At 40.6% G+C, this 22,774-nt stretch overlaps 1 protein-coding gene and 1 non-coding gene across 3 annotated transcripts; both read right to left on the bottom strand.

The window, feature by feature from the left end:
* Positions 1-1,184: 1,184 nt before the first annotated feature.
* ssh2b (slingshot protein phosphatase 2b) lies at positions 1,185-22,751 on the bottom strand. Of its 2 annotated transcripts, XM_004076278.5 has the most exons (15): positions 22,455-22,751; positions 19,702-19,745; positions 8,854-8,966; positions 8,689-8,753; positions 8,489-8,610; positions 8,335-8,400; positions 8,170-8,235; positions 7,837-8,031; positions 7,670-7,763; positions 7,402-7,530; positions 7,149-7,195; positions 6,833-6,979; positions 6,271-6,471; positions 4,049-5,039; positions 1,185-3,782 (listed from the first exon to the last, which is right to left on the bottom strand). In XM_004076278.5, the coding sequence occupies exons 1-15, from the start codon at positions 22,515-22,517 to the stop codon at positions 2,490-2,492; spliced, it is 3,636 nt and encodes a 1,211-aa protein (XP_004076326.1). In that variant the 5' UTR covers positions 22,518-22,751; the 3' UTR covers positions 1,185-2,489. The 2 variants fall into 2 exon arrangements, with proteins under 2 accessions (XP_004076326.1, XP_011481581.1); XM_011483279.4 differs by lacking the exons at positions 19,702-19,745; positions 22,455-22,751 and adding an exon at positions 10,908-11,043.
* On the bottom strand, positions 11,795-11,907 carry LOC111948713 (small nucleolar RNA SNORD67). The gene has a single exon (XR_002874675.1). It is a non-coding gene; the product is annotated as a small nucleolar RNA SNORD67 (small nucleolar RNA).
* Positions 22,752-22,774: the final 23 nt, after the last annotated feature.

The following is a 22,774-nucleotide window of genomic DNA, read 5'->3' as shown; positions in this document are numbered from 1 at the left end:
TTGGGTGTAGAATACATTTTTACCAATTATCACTGTCCATAACTGTAGTAATACTGGCAAATTCCATGTCTGTGGGATTAAGATTATTCTCTTCTTAAATATTTTATCATTTATGATGCAAAACCATCAATTTACTGCTCGTCATTACCTTTGAAGGAATCCAGGGGTGTCCAATCCAGGGGTGTCTAAACTGTTCACTAAGGGGTCCAGATTTGGGGAGGTGAGAATCAGAGGGCTGACATATTACCTTGCATTCCCTTATATTAACATTTCCTGCAAATGGACAATTTTAAGAAAATTCTATTGCAATTGGATACTTTGTTTCCTCGCAGAAAACACAACTTTGTCTAACAAAACTTTTCTCCAAATTACCGTATTTTCCGGACTATAAGTCGCCCTTTTTTTCATAGTTTGGCAAGGGGTGCGACTTATACTCCGCAGCGACTTATATTAGAAATAAATTGAAATAAATACATTGTTAACCCTCCTGTTATGTTCATTTGTGAGGAACAGAGATGATGTTCCTGGGTCAATTTGATGTATGTTAAGTGTTAAGAGGATGTTAAGTGACTCAGAGAATCAGCATTCTTTTTTACAGTAATATCTTGAAGGCTAACAACATAATATTCTATTTTCCAATGATTTCATAGATTCAGAAATGCAATAAAAGTGAAAACTGTTTCTACAAATACAGGATGAGTATTAGTTAGCCAATGATGCTTCATGAAAAGAATAAATAAATAAGTTTGAGAAAAAATTACTGTGAAATTATTAGATAAACAGTCTGCTATGATTGTGTCATATAAGGTTGTGAAAGTTAAAATGCGACTTATAGTCCAGTGCGACTTATCTGTGTTTTTTTCTACTTTATAATGCATTTTTGGGCTGGTGCGACTTATAGTCCGGAAAATACGATAGTGAATTTCGTATATGAAGACAGAAATGTTTCTATTATTAAAGTGTTCACTGTAAATTTACATATAAATCATTTGAACAAGAAGTAAATGGTTCTCTTTAAAAGTACAAACCACAAATATTTTGTCTTAAAAAAAAAAAAACTCCAATTTTTTTTCTCAGCGACTCTGTCAACTTTCCTTTTTATCAGTAGTTGACGGAATGCAGGCCGCATTCAGCCGGGCTTTGGACGTGCCTGGTTTAATCTGACACACATTCAGCAAACAGGGTTTTATGATAATCTCCACTGTTTAATGGTCACAGTCAAACCACATTATATAAAATCATATTTACACTAATAGTTTAAAATGAAAGAAAAACAAACAAAAAGTTTGACAATATACAGACATACCCAAAAGTCTGCCACTACATCAGCATGCTTCCCAGAAAGTAGCAAACACGCAGAAGAAAAAGCCACATTTAAAACTGAAAAAAACGACAGGGAGTAAAGTGCACGTTTGACAGACATTTCTGATCGCAGAGAGGTTTCATTTGCCCATCCCAGGCACACTCCGAACATTTCAACAAAAAGAATTTTAAAAACTATGTGCACATCCATGTGGTAAAAATTGTGCTGCACAGTTACACTCCCGACACAAAATGAGATTTAAAAAATTAACCTACAGGTCAAAGTATTGACACAATATAAACCTTTACATCCCAAAGAGAACACAGCAAAAAACTCACAAATGTACACTCAGCCTTTAACGCCAGAATCCTGCCTTCTTTTCTGCCTCTGTCATTCATACTTCATTGAACGGAAGTAGCATCATGAGGGTGAAAGACGTCTTTATTCCAGTTTATCATGTGGTAAAAGGATTTCTGATTGGGAGGGGGGTTTGAGGAAACCTGAACCTAATAGTTGTGCAGGTCAGGTCTAGTTAATGCATTCAGAAATTTGAAAAAACGAAACAAAAACAAAATATCTTAACAATTTTTGGCCTCAAAACCAGTGTGGGTCTGTTTTCAGTTCCATGTTTAAGACGTCTGTCAGCAGCGCAGTCAGATTTTTGGAATATCCGACTTGAGCCGGACACTGATAAGTCTGGGTTGATATGTTTAGATCAATAAAACAGCTGCATCAATTCAAACACAACTATCAGATATTGATGGAAAGCTTAGTAACAAAACGACTACATTCCACCATCAATGAGGTTGGGCTTGTCAAACGGCTTGAAATGCAGAATGATAAATGATAAACCAGCAGTGCATAAGGAGTGCATGTAGGCCAATCTGTATGAAGCCACACTAATGATTGTTTCAGCTGCTTGCCAAAGATTTATCTGGAAAAGTCTGGAAAAGTCCGTCGTTTTAACTCGAGCCTTGCCACTGCTTTCCCTCCAAGGCTCATCTCACATATCGGAGTTTACGGAGGCCGAGGAAGATGTGCAGAAAAAACACAGAAACTACTAAAACAGGTCTTTAAGGCAAAAGGCATCGGTGGGTTTTGCTGAATAAATCTTATATCTGTGCGGCTGAGTTTCCGATGCATGTGCACGACCCCTTTAGCTCTTATGCAGGCGCAGTGCGAGGGGTCACATGGTGTGGTACGGGGTACTAACGGTTCTTTTTTTAAGCTGCCTCAGGGGGTGAGTTCTTCCATACTGCTGCCTTGCTGTCAGCAACATGGGCCCGGGTGGGAGCCAGGAGTCCTGACCACCGCTTAGGAGTCTGCGTGGCTGTTGACTCGGATTGGGTGGCAGAGATGCTCCGGCTGAGGGGTCGACCGCTTCATACAGCATCTTTGCGGGGATATACAGGGCTTCTGGCGGCTCACCTCCACAGCAGGTAGAGCTGTGCACGCGCTGCTTCTTGGACTCATCCCCTGCTGTGTGGACTGGTGCTTGTTCGGAGGGAGTAGCCATGAGGGAGCAGCTGAGCTCCCATTCGTTCAGATCGTTGGCGAGCAGTTCTAAGCAGCCCAGTTTGGCCAGTGAGGCAGAGCGCTTCATTAAAGAGGGCGGAGTCAGTCCCGCCTGGCGAATCCTGGCTTCTACCAGTTTCTTTTGGAAAGTGCATCCTCGCTTCTGAGCAGCTCCCACAGACGGACCGGTGTGCCTCGCCTTGCAGGTTCCATCCATGCTCACCTGCTGCAAGAAGGCACCCAGCTCGCACAAAGTCTCCCACGTCTCCCTCATGACGACGTCACCGTGAGCTCTTTCCATGAAGCAGTCCCAGTCTGTGCCCGACTCCAACTCTGTCACACCCTCCAAGCACAGGAAGTTAACTGAGGCAAACGGAGACTTGGCAGAGTAGAGTAAATTAGAAGAGGTAGACAGCAATCTGGTATCAGCAGGCTGGAATTTGTGTCCCTTGGTGCATCTGTCACTGTTCTCCTGAACCTGCATCCCAGCTTCCAGAGCATCTCCTTTCCCAACAGTCCTAGACTGCCCACCGCCCCCCTCCTTCAGGACATCCGCTGCCGACGCCTGCCTGCAAACTGATGCACTCTGAGGTGGAGACACTGTGGAAGTATGGACACTGTGCGGACGACGCTGAGAGTGAGCGGAGAGCGGCGGCGGAGAAGAGGACGGCGATGGAGTTTCATGCTCCTTCTTCATTCTTTGTTCCAATTGTTGAGTGGCACGCCGGACTGAGCCCCTAGTCCAGTTGCTATAGAGACGAGGAGAAGTGCCATCATCTTCCTCTTTATTCTTCACTTCCTCTTTGTCGCTTGCGGGTTCCTGCTGAGAGATGACCTCATCCTCCGGATCTTCCGTTTCTGGTTTTGTCTTTGTCACATTTTGGTCTTGGGAGCTCTGAGCTACAGGTTGGCAAAGGGTCTCTGTGGACTTGGCTCCTGTGACCTGCACAGGAGCATACATGTCCTACAAAGTGGAGATAACCTATTTTCATTACAAATGCAAAGACTGAATTTATGACTAAATGAAAGAATCAAGAATAGCATTTTTATCAATGTAACACTAGGGGGCAGACTTAAAGTTAATTTAGAACTGGTAGAAACAGCAAGATATTTAACTATTGTAGGAGTTTAATCTAAAAAATACTTTGGCAATCAATCTAACATTTTTTAATGCTTATTAGTACAAATAAATACAAATACAAATGAAAAATTGCTACAAGAAATAGTTACCTTTTGTTTCTCCTCTTCTTTCTCCTCACTTGAAGGGATTGTCTGATTTTCTTTGCCACAACTTGGTGCAGCACTGGAGGCTTTACTGTCTTGACTCATTTCTTTGAACTTCTCCCTCGCACTGAAAAAGTTGATGTGATCTGCACTATGGCCAAACAGCAGTACGTTGTCTTGTGGAATGGCACTGACAAAATCATTGGTCGAGGACGGATGTGCTGCGGTGCCTGACGACAGGCCAGATCCAGGTCTGTCGCCGTCTTCTTTTCCGACTGACCCTGGTGCCGACGCGCAGGGAGGGCCGGCTTGGTGTGTGCCGGCTTGGTGTGTGCTTGGCGTTTGTGTTGTGGAAGCAGGGGCTGACACCGCAGTGGTCACAGCTGGAGTGCAGGAGGATCCCTGCGGTTTGACCGGTTCGTCTGTGCTTGCGGGAGCCGTGGACGGAGCAGGAGAGGAGGGTGGGTGGTGACCAGGTAAAGGGGGGTTGGGCTGGTCTACCAAAACGCTTTGTGCAAAAGTCACTATGTTAGTCTTTTGAGGTTCTGGGACCACGGTGGCGGCCATCGGCTCTGAGGGGCGAAGTGCTGAAGGCCGCTCCTGGGAGGTACATGAAGTGTTTGAGAGCAGAGGAGATAAGGTCAAAGACCCGGCCGTGGAATCCTGGCTGCTCTTGGCGGCATGAGAAGAAGCCTTGAGGCTTTGAGCTTCATCGTCACCAGACAGAGTTGCCAGCCCTTCAAAGGAAGAGGAGCCAAGCTGATTAGGAGGGACGCCAGTATCGGGCTGGGCGGGGGAGACCGCTGCTTTGCTGGTTGGAGTTCCCATCGACTCCAGCAGTTCTTTCATTGATTGACCAGGAGTGATGCTGGCTTGGTTGTGGGGGTCTGAGCGACCCAGGCTGTGGGGCTGGGCATGGGATGTGGACAGTGGCTCGTGGTGCTCAGACAGATCGCTATCAGAGTGAGAACGCCACAGTTTGTTGTGCCGCTGCTTGCTGTAGAAGAAACAAGACATTCTATGATGAACATAGTTGTTTTTAAATGCGTCAAGTCATTGTCTTGTCTGACTTCCCTCACTGATTTTCTGTTTTTGATACACATGTGAAATAGCTACTGTACCCAAACTATTTCCCCTCCAGATTAATGAGGTTTAGTCTGAGTATCCCCAATGCAAGAATAGTTGATCTTTACACAGAAAAACAATATCAATGCATCAAATTCAGCCAGTGTCCACATATGTGGACAAAATGCAATTAAAAATAAAAGCCTATTAGGATGTTTTTGTAGTTTTTTCTTTCAAGCAAGAACAGTTTCATTTTATTTTTTTAATTAATTTTAACAATGAAAACTCCACCTTTTACCCCTAAAAGCAGGAGTCTTTAAAACAAGGTTTGCTTTTACAATCTGATTAAATGGATTTTTCTTGGAAATTTAAAAGTCAGCAACCCAGATTAGTATTTCGGGAGTGATATTTATTAATAATACTAAGGTTGATGGCAAGCATAAAATCCCATACGAGCCCAGGGCGACATCAGTGTCACAGAAAAATACCAAAATGTGTTCTGTGCTTCAGCTGGTTTTGTGGTATGATCTTCTTAAACACATCGTTTTGTGTTTAAGGAAAACCGGGTCTGGGTTTCTTTAGGTTATCACCAGAAAAACAAGTACAGTATTCCCTCGCTTTATTGGTTTTCATCTTTCGCCGTTTCATGGAGTTTTTTCAAACTTTTTTTTTCCTTCACAGCACATTGTTTTCTGCGTCCTGATTGGCTGCTGACCCTGTCAGTTAATCTCCCTGGTGCCTATATGGAGTGGACTCAGTTTGCCAAATCTAAATAAATCTCAGATTACGAGCAGATCTTTGTTTTCATTCTGTAATTCTGGACTTATTATTCTACGAAGGTTTGAACGTTGAACCAAAATAAAAAAGTATGAAATTGTTCCTGTCTGATAGAGAAAAGTGGATAAAGTGTGTAGGGGGGATTTTTACACGCTTAAAACACATGTAACTCAACTTTTTACGAATATTTTTAGAAGATAACCCATGCGATTAATGAAGCACTACCGAAAATGTTTTAAACCGTTTTATCTGCATACAAATGTCAAACTGCAAATCCAAAATGTAAATGCAAAAAAAAAAATTCTAATTATAAGCATCTACCAGCTGTTTGTAAATTTTCATAGTCAGTGTATCAGTTGCTGGGATCGTGGTCATGATATGTTTACCTGGCCAGGAGTATGCCCTGATACTCCTCCAGTTGCCTCATGAACGAAGGGTTTGGCTTCGTCACGGTGCGGCGCTCTTTGACGTACGCAAAGGCTTTTTTCAAATCCCAGCCGTACTCCTTCATGGCATAGGCGATCACTGTGGCTGCAGAGCGGCTGATTCCCATCTTACAGTGCACCAGGCACCTGGCCCCAGACTTCCTGGAGGAGATAAGAGAAGCAGTCATTAGGGATCACCCTGATACTGTAGATTACAGAGCAACAGCAGGACTTATGGCTGTCAAAGAAGCCTACTTAAAAAGAAAACATAAGATTAGCAGTATTTTGGCTTATTATATTAGTTTTTGTCAGTGCAGAGCTAAAAAGATGCCCTTTTTAGAAACAGATGTATTAAATTCAATCACCCAAAAGTTACGGTTTTTCTACTGGATTGAAATATCTAAAAGTCACTTGTTTATCCCCCTTTCTACTTGACTGTAAGGGTTTAAACATTTAAAATTAAAAACTGTATGCTGCATCATTATAACAAGAGGTCAAAGAGGACTAAATGTCAGACACTTACTTTGCCCTTGATATGAACTTAAAGGTGTCGTTCCAATAGGCAAGCAGGTCGGTGGCTTCCTCGTCGTAAACGCGGATGTTATGGTACTCGAACACACCGGGGAAGAAGTTATCAATCTCCCTCGTTACATTCAGGATGTACTGAACTCTGAGTGGCAAATGCACGCGAAAGGTTAGAAAAACATGGAGGGGAAACAAGGAGCGCAATTACACCCAGCCTAGAACATGAACGTAATCCTTCAATTCGAGTTCTTTAATGCCCGTTTTTACTATCCTCTGTTCAGAAAAACAACATTGTTGTTTTGGCCTGGGCTTACCCGCTCTTCTGCAGCTCCTCTAAATTGGATGCATTCCACTCAGATCCCTGAAAGAAAGAGACAGAAGCCTTCCTCAGACTTGTTTAGCTTCCACGGAGCTATCCTGCATTAGTTATCTAGAACCCACTCCAAACCAAACACCCGGCAAGGAATAAAACAAACTTATGACAGCTTGTGCAGGTTTACGTGTTCTAGTTTAAAGCATGTATGTGCGTCATGCGATGGTGTGGTCAAACGCAGAAGGGTAACCTACCAAGAAGACGTGATCAAAGATCTCTGTAGGACTGTCCATCTGGCCCAGGATCACAATCATCTCATTGTCTATGAATTCCTTGAACTCCCGAAGGTTGCATGTCATGCGCATTTCCAGCTCTGTTCGGATCTGCACACGAAATATAAACATATTTTGAAGTTCAAAATTTTTATACAGATGCCTTAGAGAGAAAAAATACCTTTTTAGTACAAACAGTTTGAACAAATAATTCAAGATTTGGCTACATCTATGGAAAGCGCAGACTTACTTCTTTACAGGTGACATTCTCCAAATCTTTCTGCGTCATGATTTCTCTCAAGCTGGTTTTGATCTGCCGCTCTGTCAGTTCTCTTTCTGTGGGTCTGCAGTGAACATGGAAACTTACAGGTCATGTATGACTAGACATCCTGAAATGAAAGGACAGTGGACACCTACATGTCAGAGAAGAGCACAGGTGAGTCCGCTCGGTGGGACTGCACGTCCTGCATGGCGTTCCACTCGTTGATGCGGGTCTGGTCAGAGGAGACTCTGCTTTGATAGTAACTGACCCAGGTGAGGAACAAGCTGCCCGGGAAGTAGTTGTGGCAGCGGGCGACTTCACATGCTTTATGGAGCGACTGCAGGGCCGACCTGGAAAAAAACAAAAACGAATCCAAAACAGGAAGGAAAGATGGAGAACCATGATGAAATATCAGGAACAGATGGGCTTAAATAAAGTTCTTTAAACTCAAAAATAAATATGTAAATGAAAAAAAAAGAGCGACTCACCACATGGCCTGCACAGAAACAGGTTTGAACACATGAACTCTGTTATCAGTTGATACGCTGAAACCTCTGAGAACAAAGGACAAGCAGGAAAAGAAAAGAAATAACAGTCAGCCATCTGTTAGTGAGCTTCTTCTTCTGCATTTAGACTGCCGGAGATGCTCTCACCCATCTCCATCCAGATGTATCAAAGTGTCACTCCATAAAGGCAGAACCAGTCCCACAGAACAGGACCTAAAAATAGGTCAAAAGAAATGAATAACTGTGAGCACAGCAACAAAGCAGGTGGGATCATGTGGGGTTGTGTGCATCACTGTCTCACCCATCTACAGGACTGAAATCCATCCCCAGTACCACACTCTCCTCTGTATCCTGGCGACCATTGGTCGAGACGACCACCATGTAGCGGGTCATCTGTGGACCAACGCTTTCCAATCGCACAGCCTAAAGACGGAAAAGGGGAGATCTTAGCAGTTCACCGAAAAGACCAACAATTCATTAGCTTTCAATTTGTGCACCCACCAACTTGATGTTGTCCTCTGGCCGGAGGAGAGTGAACATTGTTTGAAGGTGCTGCTGGATATCTCCTGTGAGGGAAAGATACGCAGCATTAATCAGCGTGAAATGAACTCTCAAAATCAGCAAAACCTGGTTTAAAAATTGGTTGAGAAGGAGCCAGCGCCTCACCTGCATGCTTACTCCGCAGCTGAGAGAAACGGGACGAAGTGGAGAGGGGGGAGCCATTTCCTCGAGGTAAGAAGAGAGCCGCCCCCTTTACTGTTAGGAAGCTTTCGCTGATGCTGCAGACACAGAGGGATGAGGGCAAAAACACTGGAAGTTATTCTGAAGCACACACTCGTGCAATGTATTCCTGAAAAATATAGATAGAAAAAAGGGTTTTAAAACTTTAAAAGACAGCAATTTGTCTCAGAAAGTATTCAAATGAGTTAAAAAAATATATATGCTGGGACAGCCTCCTAAAATTAGACAGCTCTCAGACCACCCACCAAAGTACAAAATCATTTTTGATCAGAGTCACTATTAAAAAATGTTCTGATTGGGTGGAGCAGTCAGAAAATGTTTTTGAAGATGATTCTGCCAGAATAAATAAGACATGCTGTGTTGTGCATTTGCTTCATGGGCTGGCTGCCTTTGTTTGATTTTGTTGTTAGTTGCATATAAAATGTAGACATTTAGTGCATCTATTATTTTGGACAGTTTCCACATAGTATGCATTGCCAGTGAGCTTTTCTCCACCTATTGCCTGCAAGAAAGTTCTTAAGCATAAAAAATGAGAGGTTTGACTTTACATTTTTTTCTAAACAAATCATTAAATCTCATTCCCTAAGCTAATGCACCTTAGCTCCAGTATATGTTGCATGTTACTGGGGGATTATAAGTGAATAGGCTTGTGAGTTGGAAGACACATGACAGTGCAGCAAAACCAGCTGCTTCTCATTACATCACAGCTCAAGGGAGCTGGAAGAGTTCAAAATGTTCAGAAGTGACGGAGGCACACCCAAAAAAAGGGGAGGGACAGGCTCTTTCAATCCACCCATCCATCCATCCATCCATCCATCCATCCATCCATCCATCCATCCATCGTCTCATTTGAAACAGCAGATCTCCCAACGGTCTTTTATCCTTTCACAGGACGCAAGTGGAACTTCACAGGCTTTGCCTGAGACATTCGTAATCTCTGAACAACTACCTAGTATGGACTTAGGAGCTCCAGCTAAGCTACTCAGCCGCTCCCCCAACAATACAATTATGTAATGGTCTCAAGATGCTCATTGTATTCCTTTGGATTCTGAAATTCTTGTCGTATTTGCTAAAGTACAGCCATAAATTGGAAAATACATGAAACACAAAATCCTATGGGCACCGGGATGTGTACAACATTTAAAAGGTGTTTATTATAGGAAATAGTATCAATACCATCTTTGCTGGGAAGATTTGAAATAAGTAGAAAAGAAAGAGAAATGGAGTGAATCAATCTGTATTTTTGTTAACATTTCAAAATTTTGATGGCATGAACAAAAAACTGAAAAATACTGGGAATAAAACAAATAATATGGTTTTCCTTAAAAGTACATTTTTAAAAGTTTCTACAACTTTTTCTGATTTCAAGCCTGTGCATTATTATGCATATTATTGTATCTGGTTTTAATAATTATTTATTTTAATGGCAGGTGCATTTTTATTTAGAAACAACTTAATTTTCATTTCCTGTTTTCAGTGATGCACTTTTTAATGTAAAGGTGTTGCACAGACCAGCAAGCACTTTTTGAATTTCACAGTTACAGTGACAATAAAGATTTATCTATTTATTTAAAAACACAACTCAATCTTGTATTTCATTTTTTATTTTTTTGAAAAGCACAAGTGTCTCCTAGTTAAACTCTTTCCCTTCCAGTCGATCTGACATGACTTCGAGGGGATCAACAGGGATTAGACACTAAAAACTTTGACAATAATGACAACACTGGAAACAAAAATAAAACCACTATGGAGCACCCTATGTGTCTGTCAACACCTCCTGATGCACACAACAACAACATATCTGCAAACACGGAGAGAGTGGATGAATGCAGCCTTAGGGTACACTGTGTGCCTCATCCACCACTGTGTGGACATAAAGTAATTACGTCTAAACAGATGAGGAATCAGGCAGACGTGTATTTTTTTCCCTGCATCCACAACATCCTTCCTCATGAGACAGACACCAAAGGAAAACTTACAGCTGATAGATGTTCCCCTGGGAGAGTACGGAGTTCTCGATAAAGTAGGGTCTCCGTTTCCCCCAGCAGCAGTCACACGTGCAGGCTGCCGGCGAGCTCCGCGGAGCCGTCACAACACCCGGCGGCATCACGGAAGCCGGGGAGGGACAGACGTGGAGGTGGTCACTTCAAACAGCGCGGGTATAATCGATAGATATTGTGGCTGAACTTGATATAAAGAGGCTCTAAAACGTCCTTTTTTAGAGTGAATATCAGCGATAAAAGATAGTTAAAAATGAACACTTACAAATGCGAGGCAGCATAAAATGAAAAGTGCTAAAAAAAATTAAAAACCCCTATCACGTTTAACACGCGCTGCAGGGGAGCAGGTGCATGACCGTCTAGCCGCCGGCTCCTCCGTTAGTCTGCGGTAAATCCACTAAATCCACTGTCGCTGAAGGGGAGGAGTCACGCTGTACGGAAAGCCGAACTGGACAAAATTTATCATCATTCCCTACATTTTTGGTGCACATTTATTTGAACGTATTTTAAATACGTTACTAAATCAAATTTTAAAAAAATAATAATAAAAGGGGCTTGCACGATGGCGCAATGGTTAGCGCTCTTGCCTGGTTCAAGTTGGGGGACCTGAAAACAGAAAAACAATGGGGGACCTTTCTGTGTGGAGTTTGCATCTTCTCCCCGTGCATGCGTGGGTTTTCTCCGGGGACTTCATAAAATAATTATGTATTCAAGTATATTTTTGTTCAAAGTCTGTCAATTTCTTAATATATTCTCGATGATACTTGACTGGCAGATTTTCTTGATAAATATCCTCCATCATCACAAAAACATGTTAAAAGCACACAATTTACATGGAATCGGGTCTTTAAGGCAAGGTGGGGTGGGTGGAGTCAGATGGCCCCTGTGCACATGGTGTGTCCCCATGGCGGTTCGGATTGGGGTTTTGTTGCCACTGCAACAACACGCCAACTTTTCAGTGCCACTCATCACTCTCACACCCAGTTCCCACAGGCTACGGCCCACACCCAGTGGCGGTTTTGCCCGATGCGTTACGCACATATTGTGCTGTGCTACAATAGATGTCTACGATATTCAAAGAGGAAAGTTGTAGCTTTTAATTTGAAATTGCTTCAGCTGCCGACACTTAACTCTTTTATTGTAATACATCAGACTCTTAAGAATGTCTTCATCCTATTTGCTCTTCACACTTGTGGTGCAAAAAAAAAAAAAAAAAGGTGAAACTCAGAGTGAAACAACGTTAAACAGGCACATGAAAAGGAATTAGGCAGAACAATCACCCGTGCTCAACCCAATTTCGACAAAAGCAGGCAATGGGGATTATTTCCCACAATTCCTTGCTCTGACACGGCAGACCCAACACGCACGTGACCACCGCCCTCTGCTGTAAGACATTTGCGGCCGCACCTCTTTGCGGTAGTCTTTGGAACATAGGTAAAAAAAAACTCGAGAAGGGGGCGCAACTCGTCGGTGGCTGGCTGAATCACACTAACAGGTGATTGGGAGTCTTTTTCTATCTGACAATCAACTCTGGGCCGCAGATGCGCCTCCCGTCATAGAGACGGAGCCGCGTGTGTCAGAGGGAGGGGGAGGGGTGGTGGGGGCAGACCATTTTTTATGGATTGAGGTTTTTTGGAGGATTTTTTGCTGTTGGTGTTGCAAAAATTTAGGGAAATGCCAAATATTTTTGGAGTAATCCCACTGATGAGTTCTATGATTTAGTCTTTAACGTTTTAGAAGACCTAAACATATTAATCACAATAAGTCTTTTTTTTTTTAGATCTAATCCCTCTGATATGTTTCACAAAGACACACACAGGACGTCACACATTAAGAAATTATTGCTAAAAAATGAAGCAGGAGTCCAGCTCTAAAAAAAAATGCTCTAAAAAATGATAAAAGAGCAAAAAAAAAAACGGAATTATTTGATTTGTAATTTCTTATTAATATTTCCAGGCTTTCTTTGTTTTGTTCTGCAGCATGTTCATATTGGTATAATTTTGACAGAATATATTTCTATGGAGAGCAAAATATTACAAGTTATTTAAGGTTTAACTTGTGTTCCTGTTTTTAGTCATATTTATGTTCAAAAAGTTCAGTTTAAAAGGTTTAAAAGTTTAGCTTTAGTGTGTTCAGTAAATGTTTATCTTCTTCGGCCCAAAACCTTAAGCGTGTTTTTAACTTAGGCCCCCTGTGTGACTGAGTTTGACCCCCCTGTAATACGAGTCTAGAAAATTCATGCATTTTTTTGTGTAAAATGGCTAAATAGAAGATAGGGAACACAACAGGATGTCGTTGTCAAATTTTGTATGTGTGTGTGTGGGGGGGGGGGGGGGTTACTCGCCCAGGGAGTTAGTCAGTGTAGAACCGCCACTACCCACACCAGAAACATTAGCTTCATTGGTTCCACCTATTGGTGGTCAGATTGATACCACTGATCAATAGCTGCTGCCATCCGCCATGATCTTCATCTTTACATTGTGACCTATAGAGTTGGAGACATCCTCCCTTTCTCATATATTGGCAAATAATGGACTTCTTAATATTATAAATAAACTATTTTTTTTCTGTCAAGTCTATTTAACTAACAGATCGTTTTCTATTACTAAAAATTGCAAAGTAGGTATGCCCAAAGAATTCCAAAGTCTATAGCAGGTCTGCTTAATCCTTCCACTTTCAGCTTCTCCCATCAGGGGTCGCCACAGCGAACAAGTCGCATGGTAAATTTGGCAATGTTTTACGCCGGATGCCCTTCCTGACGCAACCTTCTCAAACCGGGCTTGGAACCGGCAGAGGTAGAGAAGGGAACAGGGAGCAGCCCGGAGTCGAACCCGGGTTTCACGGACGGAAGGCGCCGCAAACCAGCACGAGCTAAACTGGCTTAGCAGGTCTGCTTAATGTTGCTCTTTAAAGAACCAACTCAGGTCATTCTTTGGTCTATCGTAAAAGTGTTTCCAGTGGTCTTTTAATCATGATGATGTCGTTTTTAACCAAAAACAGGACATTCATCTAGGATCTTTTCTTGTAATTCACAACAATTCGACTAAAGCTGCTACTTTTTAAATATTTTAGCTATCTCTGCTCTTCTCACTTGTGATTACTAGGATCAGGTGGATTTAATCGATCAAAATCTGACAAACTATGTATTCTTTTCATAGCTGAAAATTGGGACAGGACAGGGGCTTTTAAAGGCACCAAATATCTAAAGCACATATTACATGGGGGGTGGGGAGATCCAGATTGCCAACTGCAGGGGGTAACGTAAAATGTTTTCCCACATCCCTGTTTAAGGTGCTTTGCTGTCCTTCTTTCTCAGTCTCTATTTGTTGTATTACTGGAAAACATTGTACTCTTTATTTTTTTATTGCAGACAAGAAATACATTTAATGGAGGTCACCAGATTCTAATTTTTCCTCCAAAAAAATAATAAATCAGAAAATGATTTGTATTGGTGGTAGTTTTTTCAATTGTTTTGATATATGATCGGATATTTAAACATCCCAAGGCATAGTTAAATATGAAGACAAACCTATATACAGGGAATAAGCCAAGGATAACCCCAATAATGAAGATATCTGGCATGGTCAGAGGGGTTGCTTTGGTCCTAGCTCTGCTAGATTCGGTCAAGTAAAAGTCAAGGCTTAAATATTTGGTCGTACTAGGATATGACAAATATTCTCAGGATACCAACAGAGGAGAGCTTGGCTTTGGAAGCTGATCTATCTGAGCTTTAATCTCCAAATGAGCTGCTGACAGCTCAGTAGACGATGGAATGGTTGATGTAGTTATTGAAATGACCTTTGTGCATCAGCTACATCACTAAAACATTTCTGTACATGTACTGAATGTTAATTAATCCCTGTTCTGTGTGCAAAGAGGCAGTAAAAGTCTGATCAGTTGTCGCACACATTGGAGGGTCTAATTTCTTTGAGTCTTTAGTGTGAATTAACTATGAATTTGAATCCACTACCTCCCAGTCACACACTCTATCTGGATTTTAAACTGACTTGTTTTCTGAATATCTGCTGCAGTACAACATGATACAAACTTGTCTAACCAACACCAGGTCCTTTAGGAGGCTCACACCAGATACCGTGTGTGGCTGAGAACAACAACGGAAAAAAGATTGAGAAACCAGAACGGGGACATCTGACATGTCGGGTGCTGAGAAGAAATCTGATCTTAGAGTGGCACTGCTTGTTGATCTTCATGCTTTCAATTTCTAGGGTAGATTACATACCAGCTGAGAGTAAATACGAAGGCCATCTCAGGAAACAACAACAACTTTAATGTGATGGTTTTTTTTCCAGTGAGGTCTACTTGTGTAACACTGCTTTAGAGTGGACAAACTGTTCACAAATGAATGTCTTTTTGTACTTCAACTCATTACCTCTGATTGAACTTAATCAAGAACACCGCCAACTTGATTTGCTTTTAAAATCTAACACTCCTTCGGTAAATTGTAAACTTTTATTCTGCTGAAGGTTGTTTGTTATAGTCTATTCAGTTAATAATGTCTTAAAATGTCAATCTATATCCTGGATAGTGTACACACTATAAGTTAATTGCACCAAAAGAGATGGACGTGCATGTGTAGCTGTGAAAAGGCCTGAAGTCAAACTCACCATTATGTTGATCAGCTGGTATATTCTTTTAAATGTCCTTAACCACACCTTTCTTATGGCAAGACTGTTATAAGGAACTCACAACTGTTTGTTTTTGGAGCCATTTCTCAAGTTCCACCTTAGTGTTTTCCTTCTTGGCTCTTGAAATTTACACCCAACCGTGACGAGCAGTGAAGGTCAGGATGTGGTTTTCACAAGCATACAGACACCAGACACTTCTTAACCTCTATTGTTTCTACATATATAAACACGCCAACAATTACCTTAGTGATCATAACACTACATATACTGTATGGGGCTTATTCAGTGTAAAAGCCGAGCATACCGGTAATTTCAACAGAGTAATATCAGCTTTTTACTGGCTAAATTGGTCAGATGTTTAAATCAAAAGTAAAAGAATGTATATTTAATCTATTTGTGGTCACAACCGAAAAACGTGTGAACATTACTAAACCAAAGTCTTTCCTGCTCCAAATATTATTCATTCCAATTTCTGTCCTTCTCTGTAAAGATAAAAAAAAGAGAGATTAAGTCTTCTGCTGTAGAATCCTATTAAAATCTGCTGTCTCCCTCTAAATTCCCTGCTGTGGGTCCGGCAGACGTTACCGCTTCAGCTGATGTCACGATCCTGCTGATGTAACTGGGTTTAATCACCAGCACTGCGGTGGCTCTTGCTTACGCAGGCACACGCGCTGCACCTGCTGTTCTAGACTGAGAGAATTTTGCTACCTGTGTGTCAGAGACAAGCTCTGCTGCAGCTGCCGACTTCTGCTCCACCACAGACCCTGACGTCAGCAGAGCTCCAAGCAGAAGAACTCCGTTCACTATTGTTACATCATTTACATTGAAGCAGATGCAGATGCACTCCAGCCTACTGGAGTTAAAAACAAGACTGTAGGATGACAAACGAATAAGGATAAAAATATACACAAGTAACGAAGAGGAATTCTGCTTTTACTAACTAAAGCGTAATTTTAGTCCTCTTACCTTCAGTAAGAGCTCCATCTTTGCAGATAAACTCACACTAAACATTACGCTTTATATATTTTAATACATATATTTTGCATCAGCTGTGTGGTTCCATTTTAGTTCTCACAAGTAGGATTAAGAGCTGCACAGGAATGTACTTCCTTTGTGCTGCATTTTTTTTACCTGGCAACTTAGAGGACAAAGACAAACAGTAGTTTGCATTTTTGTGCAAGACCATCATCTCAGCATAAGAAATAAATAACATGTATTATTTTAAAAGCATTGAAAACAGAAAGTCACAAATCAGTTTTACAGAAAACTTTCAATGCAGATTGTTAAATAGCGTGACACCAATTAAAAAATACCCAGTAAAAAACAATCTAAATGAAAATGGATGAACCCATTCCTTCACTTGCATCTTTACCACACAAGAATTCATAGGAAAACTATGCTAAAGGATTAAAGCAGATAAGTCAAAACCCATGTATTATTATTTAAAAAAATCACAATGATAAAAAAAACCAATCATAACTCCTTATGTGTGCAAGTCTAAAGAAGATAATAATGCCTAAAATAAGCTGACAAACTTAAAATGACAAGTCCTACAGAATCTGACAGAAACAAGTGGACTTTTTATTGAGTCTTAGAAATAAATTGGAAATAACTAAACAACTTATATAACGGTGAAGATTTGTATGAATGTGATACTGCCTTTTAAAAATGATATAAAGAAAATTCATCCCTTCCTTTAACAAAAAATATCAACAAATACAATGAAAATCAATATGGAAATTATTCCTGCACTTTTAAAAACTACAATTTTACACCTATATTTAAATCAGGTGACAAACAAAAAGCCAGCAATTATCAGCCTGTTTGAATTCTACCAGTCATCTCCAAGGTGCTTCAAAAGGTCGTGGCAGAACAGCTCAAGGCTGATTTTAACACCTAAATTTCACTCTGCATTGAATGCCATTTTGTTTTTAGAATCAATCATTCAATGAAGACCTCTTGCTGTTTTTATTTTTGGGAAAATCAAAGCCAATGTGCATCATGGAGAAAGATGGGGGCCAGATTTGCTTGACCTTTTGACAATTATGAGATATCCCTGAATGAACTGAGTAGCTTTGACCTCTTCAACAAACATAAAACTGAGTAAAATTGTAGTCATTCGACTAATATCGGCGAGTCCCATTAAATAAATGTAAGTTTACTCTTAAGCCATATAGTTGTTGATATCAAATTACAAAATTTAATGCCAAAACCTTGCAAAATAGTTTCAAAATTCCTGCCTTGAACTAAATCCCAGGTCTCAAACTCCAGTCGAGGCCTTGAAGGCCGATGTTCTACATGTTTTTCAACTAACCTGCCATCGCAGCTTCTTACTGGCAAAACCCACCTGATCCAGGTGATCAGCCGCAGATAAGGCAGAACTTCTGAAAAACCAACAGGAGGGCAGCCCTCAAGGCCTGGAGCCTCACGCCCCTGCTAAAGGTTGATAGGACTGCATTTCCATTTCTCCCAAATAAGAGTAGACTTATACAAACTCCCAAAAACTCACTAAATGGCAAAAGAATTCAAAATGCAAATAGGTTTAAATATAGAAGTCACAACTGACTCGAAGCTTAGCTATAAAAAATACAAAATACATTTAAATATAACCCTAAAATTGTTAAACACATCATCAATCCTTTGATCTTTGAGGCCTAAAATGCTTAAATGTGATGATTGCTATATTTTACAAGCAAGTAAAATATATATATATATATATATAAAAGAGAAATCAAAATTCATGACAAAAACCCTCTCCTACACCACCATTGTAACATACTTGCATCATATAATATACCCTTGATTTTCAAAGTTTTGAATAAATATATAAAATATTTTCTTTTATTTAGAAAAAAATGTAACCTTTAGGATCCACCTTTAAGAAAAATGGTTTTAAAAAACAAGACATCAAAAAACATCCCCAAAAACGTATTTGGCAGTCTGAGATTTTAAATCTATATCTAAAAGAGAAAAATAATAAAAACAACCAATCACTGCTTCCTAATTTCATGGCTGTTAGGCATCTGGTGCATTTCTTTTCTTTTCCTGACAGTGAGCTTTTAGAAATACAATTCAATAGAGAGAAAGAAAATGATTAGTAAAAAGAAGAAAAACACTGTGCTTCTTCAATAACAATGAACACACACAGAGCTCACTCCCAGCTGTGCAAATACAGACAGTCCCAGCCGGGTGTCACAGATCTCCAGTTACCAAACGGACACAGACTAGGAGTTTGGGAGTGGCAACCAATCTGTCCACGGATCAGCAACTCATCCTACTTGACCCACATACTCTCCTCACGGTCGGACACTGCTGCCCTCTAAAGGGCAGTTGACAAATCACCAACAACCAGAGGGTTTCAGACATTTGAGGTCGATTAAACTACCAAACACAGTAATAAAGTCGTAGTAAAAAGCAAGTAAGCCTGCTCATTGCTTGGATGTAGAGATAACAGCTTGGGCAGATAGGTGGTGGACTAAAAAGCACTTGAAGTGTGGGTTTTTGAAACAGGACAAACCAGATCTCCAACCCCCATGCGACAAGGGGCAGCAGGAGATTGAGCACAGCAGTGGCAGAGCAGCTCTTTGTCAAATCAGAAAAACACTGGGAAGGACTTTAAGATAAGCACAAGCACACTCACTTTTTTTAAATTGCATTTTTAATTTCATTGTGGCCATTAGACAGAAACATTGTGAACAAAAGCTTCTGATTTGGTATTTTTGGATGCATCGAGTCCGAAATAAAGCTTAATTAAAGTTCATCCAACATAGATAAAAACCAGCCAATTTTTGTAAAAACATTAAACCACTACTGTATCAACCAAATGATCATTTTCTAAATCGTGTCATTCTGAAAACCTGTTGGAATGTCATAAAACAGTTTTAATAACTACCGAATGTTTCAAATCAAAGACACAAGTTCTTCAGTTGCACACAAATGCGAAGCAAACTGAAAATAAAAAGCACCACTTCTGGTTTTTTAAATTCCTAAACCCACCAGTGCAAACTCTTTATTTGTGATTTTTCTAAAAATTCACACAACCAATCCATACAATACTGATGAGGCACACAGAACAAACAAAAGTAATTCATCTGAAAGTAAATATGTAATACAGTCTAGTAACTTACCTCCTCTGCTGAGAGCGACGGTCGTCCTCCCCGCTACCGGACTCCTGGAAGACAAAAAAATATTACATTTTAGCAATCTTTTCATATTTGTAAAGCTAATATTTAGATATTTTTTTTACATAAATATGTTCATGCATAAGTTCATCAAATAAATGTTTGGTATTTGTGAATCCCTGTAGTTTGAGATGATTTGACAGGTCAAGCTTCAAATGTTTCCTTTTTGCCGTGACTAAAGTCAGCGTGAAATGTAATGTTTTCATATGTTCTAAAAGAAATGCTTTGTCTGAACTCCTTTTAGGTAGATTGTGGTGCACGGCAACACAAATAAGCAGTGGCACAGACAGAAAGGAAAGAGGGCAGACTTCAGCTCAATTTACACATTGTCCAGGAAAATGAACTCTGCAGGTTGCTAAAGGTGTGGCCGCTCAAAAAAAAAAAAAGGATTAACACACAACCATGCAGGGAGCAAACAACATACAACCAGGAAAAAGCAGTATGTGATCATGCCAAATAACAAAACCAAACGTGTAGAAGCAGATAAAAAGTCTGACGCCTATTTTATAGCAGCAGGAATTCAGCTCCTTTACAGTAAATGTGGGCCTAATTCATTATAATAGCAACAAAAGGATAAAAATATAAAAATTAAATGTGGATAGTAAAGTTTACTTCTAGGTTTTATGATGCTGATGTGTTACTTTGCAATAACAACAGTTGGGAGGTGTTTTAGTGGTTTCAATTAAAGACCCACTCCAACAAAAATGTTCTTGTGGCTGCTGTCAAACAGAACCACCAATGGTTGAAGACAGATATGGGGAACTCATGGATTCAACCTGGAAATTTAAAGTTGCGCATACATTTATCAGGCCATTCAAACCAGAAAGTTATTTGAAAAAAAGGTCCAAACAAAATCGAATTCATATCCAGAACATCAAACTTATGTAGCACAAATTTTACCCTCACTTTAATGAAGTTTGAAAAAAATTCTGAACACACTGTTATTTGCATGAATCAGCTCTAAGGAAAGTCACAGAACAACAATTATAAATAAATAAAGAAATATTGAATGCTGTTCCTCTTCCTGTTCCTCACAGTACATGCAGTATTGTTTATCTGTTCACCCAGTTTGGCTTGCATAGGACAACAGAGAATTTGCATACATGAAAATGTGAGATTTTTCCAAGGTGTATGGAAATGTGAAATCTGAACACTTGATCTGAGCAGATCAGACGTCAGGAGACTAGTCTATGCTCAAATGTTACTATATGAGTTTTTTAAGGAAATTATGTTTAATGTGCATCCATTATTTTTTATATAACAACCAAATAAAGGATTCTTTGTGTGTTGTGTGTGGAGCCCAACCTAAGTCCTTTCCTTGCTAAAACTTTCAGTAGATCCATTCATTAATGCTGGGGTAAACATGACAGGAAAAAAAACAGCTTGCAGAAATCCAAGTTAAGGCATTAAAACATCCCAAAACACAAAGCAACAAAGTGCAATCTGCAGGACAGTAAAGGTAGCAAACTCAGCTTCCACCAGAGTGAATTTCACCCTCTTTATTTTTCAGCAGGAAGGCAGTTTTTTTTTTTTTTTTTTGGGGGGGGGGGCATGGGGGGGGGAGTTCAAGAACTCTAGAGCAACTCATGTAACGTTAGTGTGCGTAAGACAGCCATCATTAGGCCTACTCACAGAACCTGTTATGATGTCAGGAAACAAACGCTGTGAGGGAGACGTCCATTTTGAAGGCTCATTTCACTCAAGTTTGTGATTTGACTGAGGATGGCTGGGATTCCAAACTCTTGCTTCGTTAAGCTGATCTGACATAAATTCCAACCAGCAGTTAACCAGCTGTAGTAAATTCCTCTCACTAGCAGGCTGTGAAATGAACTGAAGAGAAGGGGGCATTTGCCCACATTTAAAAAAAAAAAATCTTTTTACCTTTTTTTCACGACAAAAGCTAGAGACACGTGAGCACAAATCTGTACTCCCAAACATGACACATATACTCAGGAAGTTTGTGTACAGTGTGTGAGAGCATTATTTCCTTCCTTTGTCTCTATGTAGTTCCCTCTTCTGCCAAAACAATAACAACAAGGAATGGCTAAGGGACAACCAGCTGTGCATGTGTTTTGCATGGGCACATTTCTGAATTTATCACACGCGCATGCAGACAGAGGAAGGGCCAGACAGGAAGAACATTTACATTTAGAGAAATCCTGTCTGCATGCCAACGTGATACAGTAGGGTGTGTGTGTGTGTGTGTGTGTGTGTGTGTGTGTGTGTGTGTGTGTGTGTGTATTCTTATGTGAGAGGAAATAAATAAAATGCATTATCAAAATAAATAGTATTCCAATACTAAAATAATTGTTGTCACATCACAGAAAACTGTCTCGACACTAGAGAGAAGAAACTAACTGGAACTCTGAGTTCTAGAGATCATGACAGCATAAATACAGACGGAGAAACGTTTTTTTTAGTAAGAAAACCTCTAATAATAGTAACAGATTGATGCGAAGACCGATATTTCTTGAAAAAAAAAACGTTATAAACAATGTAACTGAAAATGATGAACGGCTATCTCACGCATGCGCACGAATACAAAGGCAAGGCAGTTAGTGACAGTCAGCCGCCGATTAAAAAAAAAAAAGATAGCGGAAACGAAGCATTGAGTCCCCGTACACAAACATGAGATGTGGCTTTAGTGGAGATGGCAGACGGAAACGGAATCGCGTTGAAACAGAAAAGCAGCTTTTTACCGAAACGCAGGGGCTGGAGCTGGTGCTGGGGGTCGGTGAACGCTGCACGGTAACCAGCGCCATTCAGCGACCGGGAAGCGGACACTTGAGAGGAAGCGAAGGCGCCGAGAAGAGCATAATGGTCTCGATGGGGCAGGACCACAGTGGGACCGGCGCCGTGGGTCTTTTCTCGTTTTCTTTTCTTCCTTCTTTCTCTCTGATCGTGGACTGTTTGACTACTCCCCGGCAGCTTCCTCTGTCAGCTCCAGTTGCGCATGCGCAGCTACCCGTCGCTTGTCAACCTCTGTTAACCGTATCAGTGCTGGAGGGAAACGAAGCAG

The sequence above is a fragment of the Oryzias latipes genome, chromosome 14, assembly GCF_053564925.1.
Source record: "Oryzias latipes strain Hd-rR chromosome 14, Olatipes_Hd-rR_3.1".
NCBI lineage: Eukaryota > Metazoa > Chordata > Actinopteri > Beloniformes > Adrianichthyidae > Oryzias > Oryzias latipes.
The sequence above is the reverse complement of the archived record's forward strand: the minus strand, read 5'-3'. Positions and strand labels throughout refer to the sequence as shown.

Coding starts and splice junctions, on each gene's coding strand:
- ssh2b (XM_011483279.4), bottom strand. CDS start 11,035: ATGCCGCCGGGTGTTGTGACGGCTCCGCGGAGCTCGCCGGCAGCCTGC. Junction 7,531..7,669: donor AGAATGTCACCTGTAAAGAA/GTAAGTCTGCGC, acceptor TTTCGTGTGCAG/ATCCGAACAGAGCTGGAAAT. Junction 5,040..6,270: donor CAGGGCATACTCCTGGCCAG/GTAAACATATCA, acceptor TTTCTTCTACAG/CAAGCAGCGGCACAACAAAC.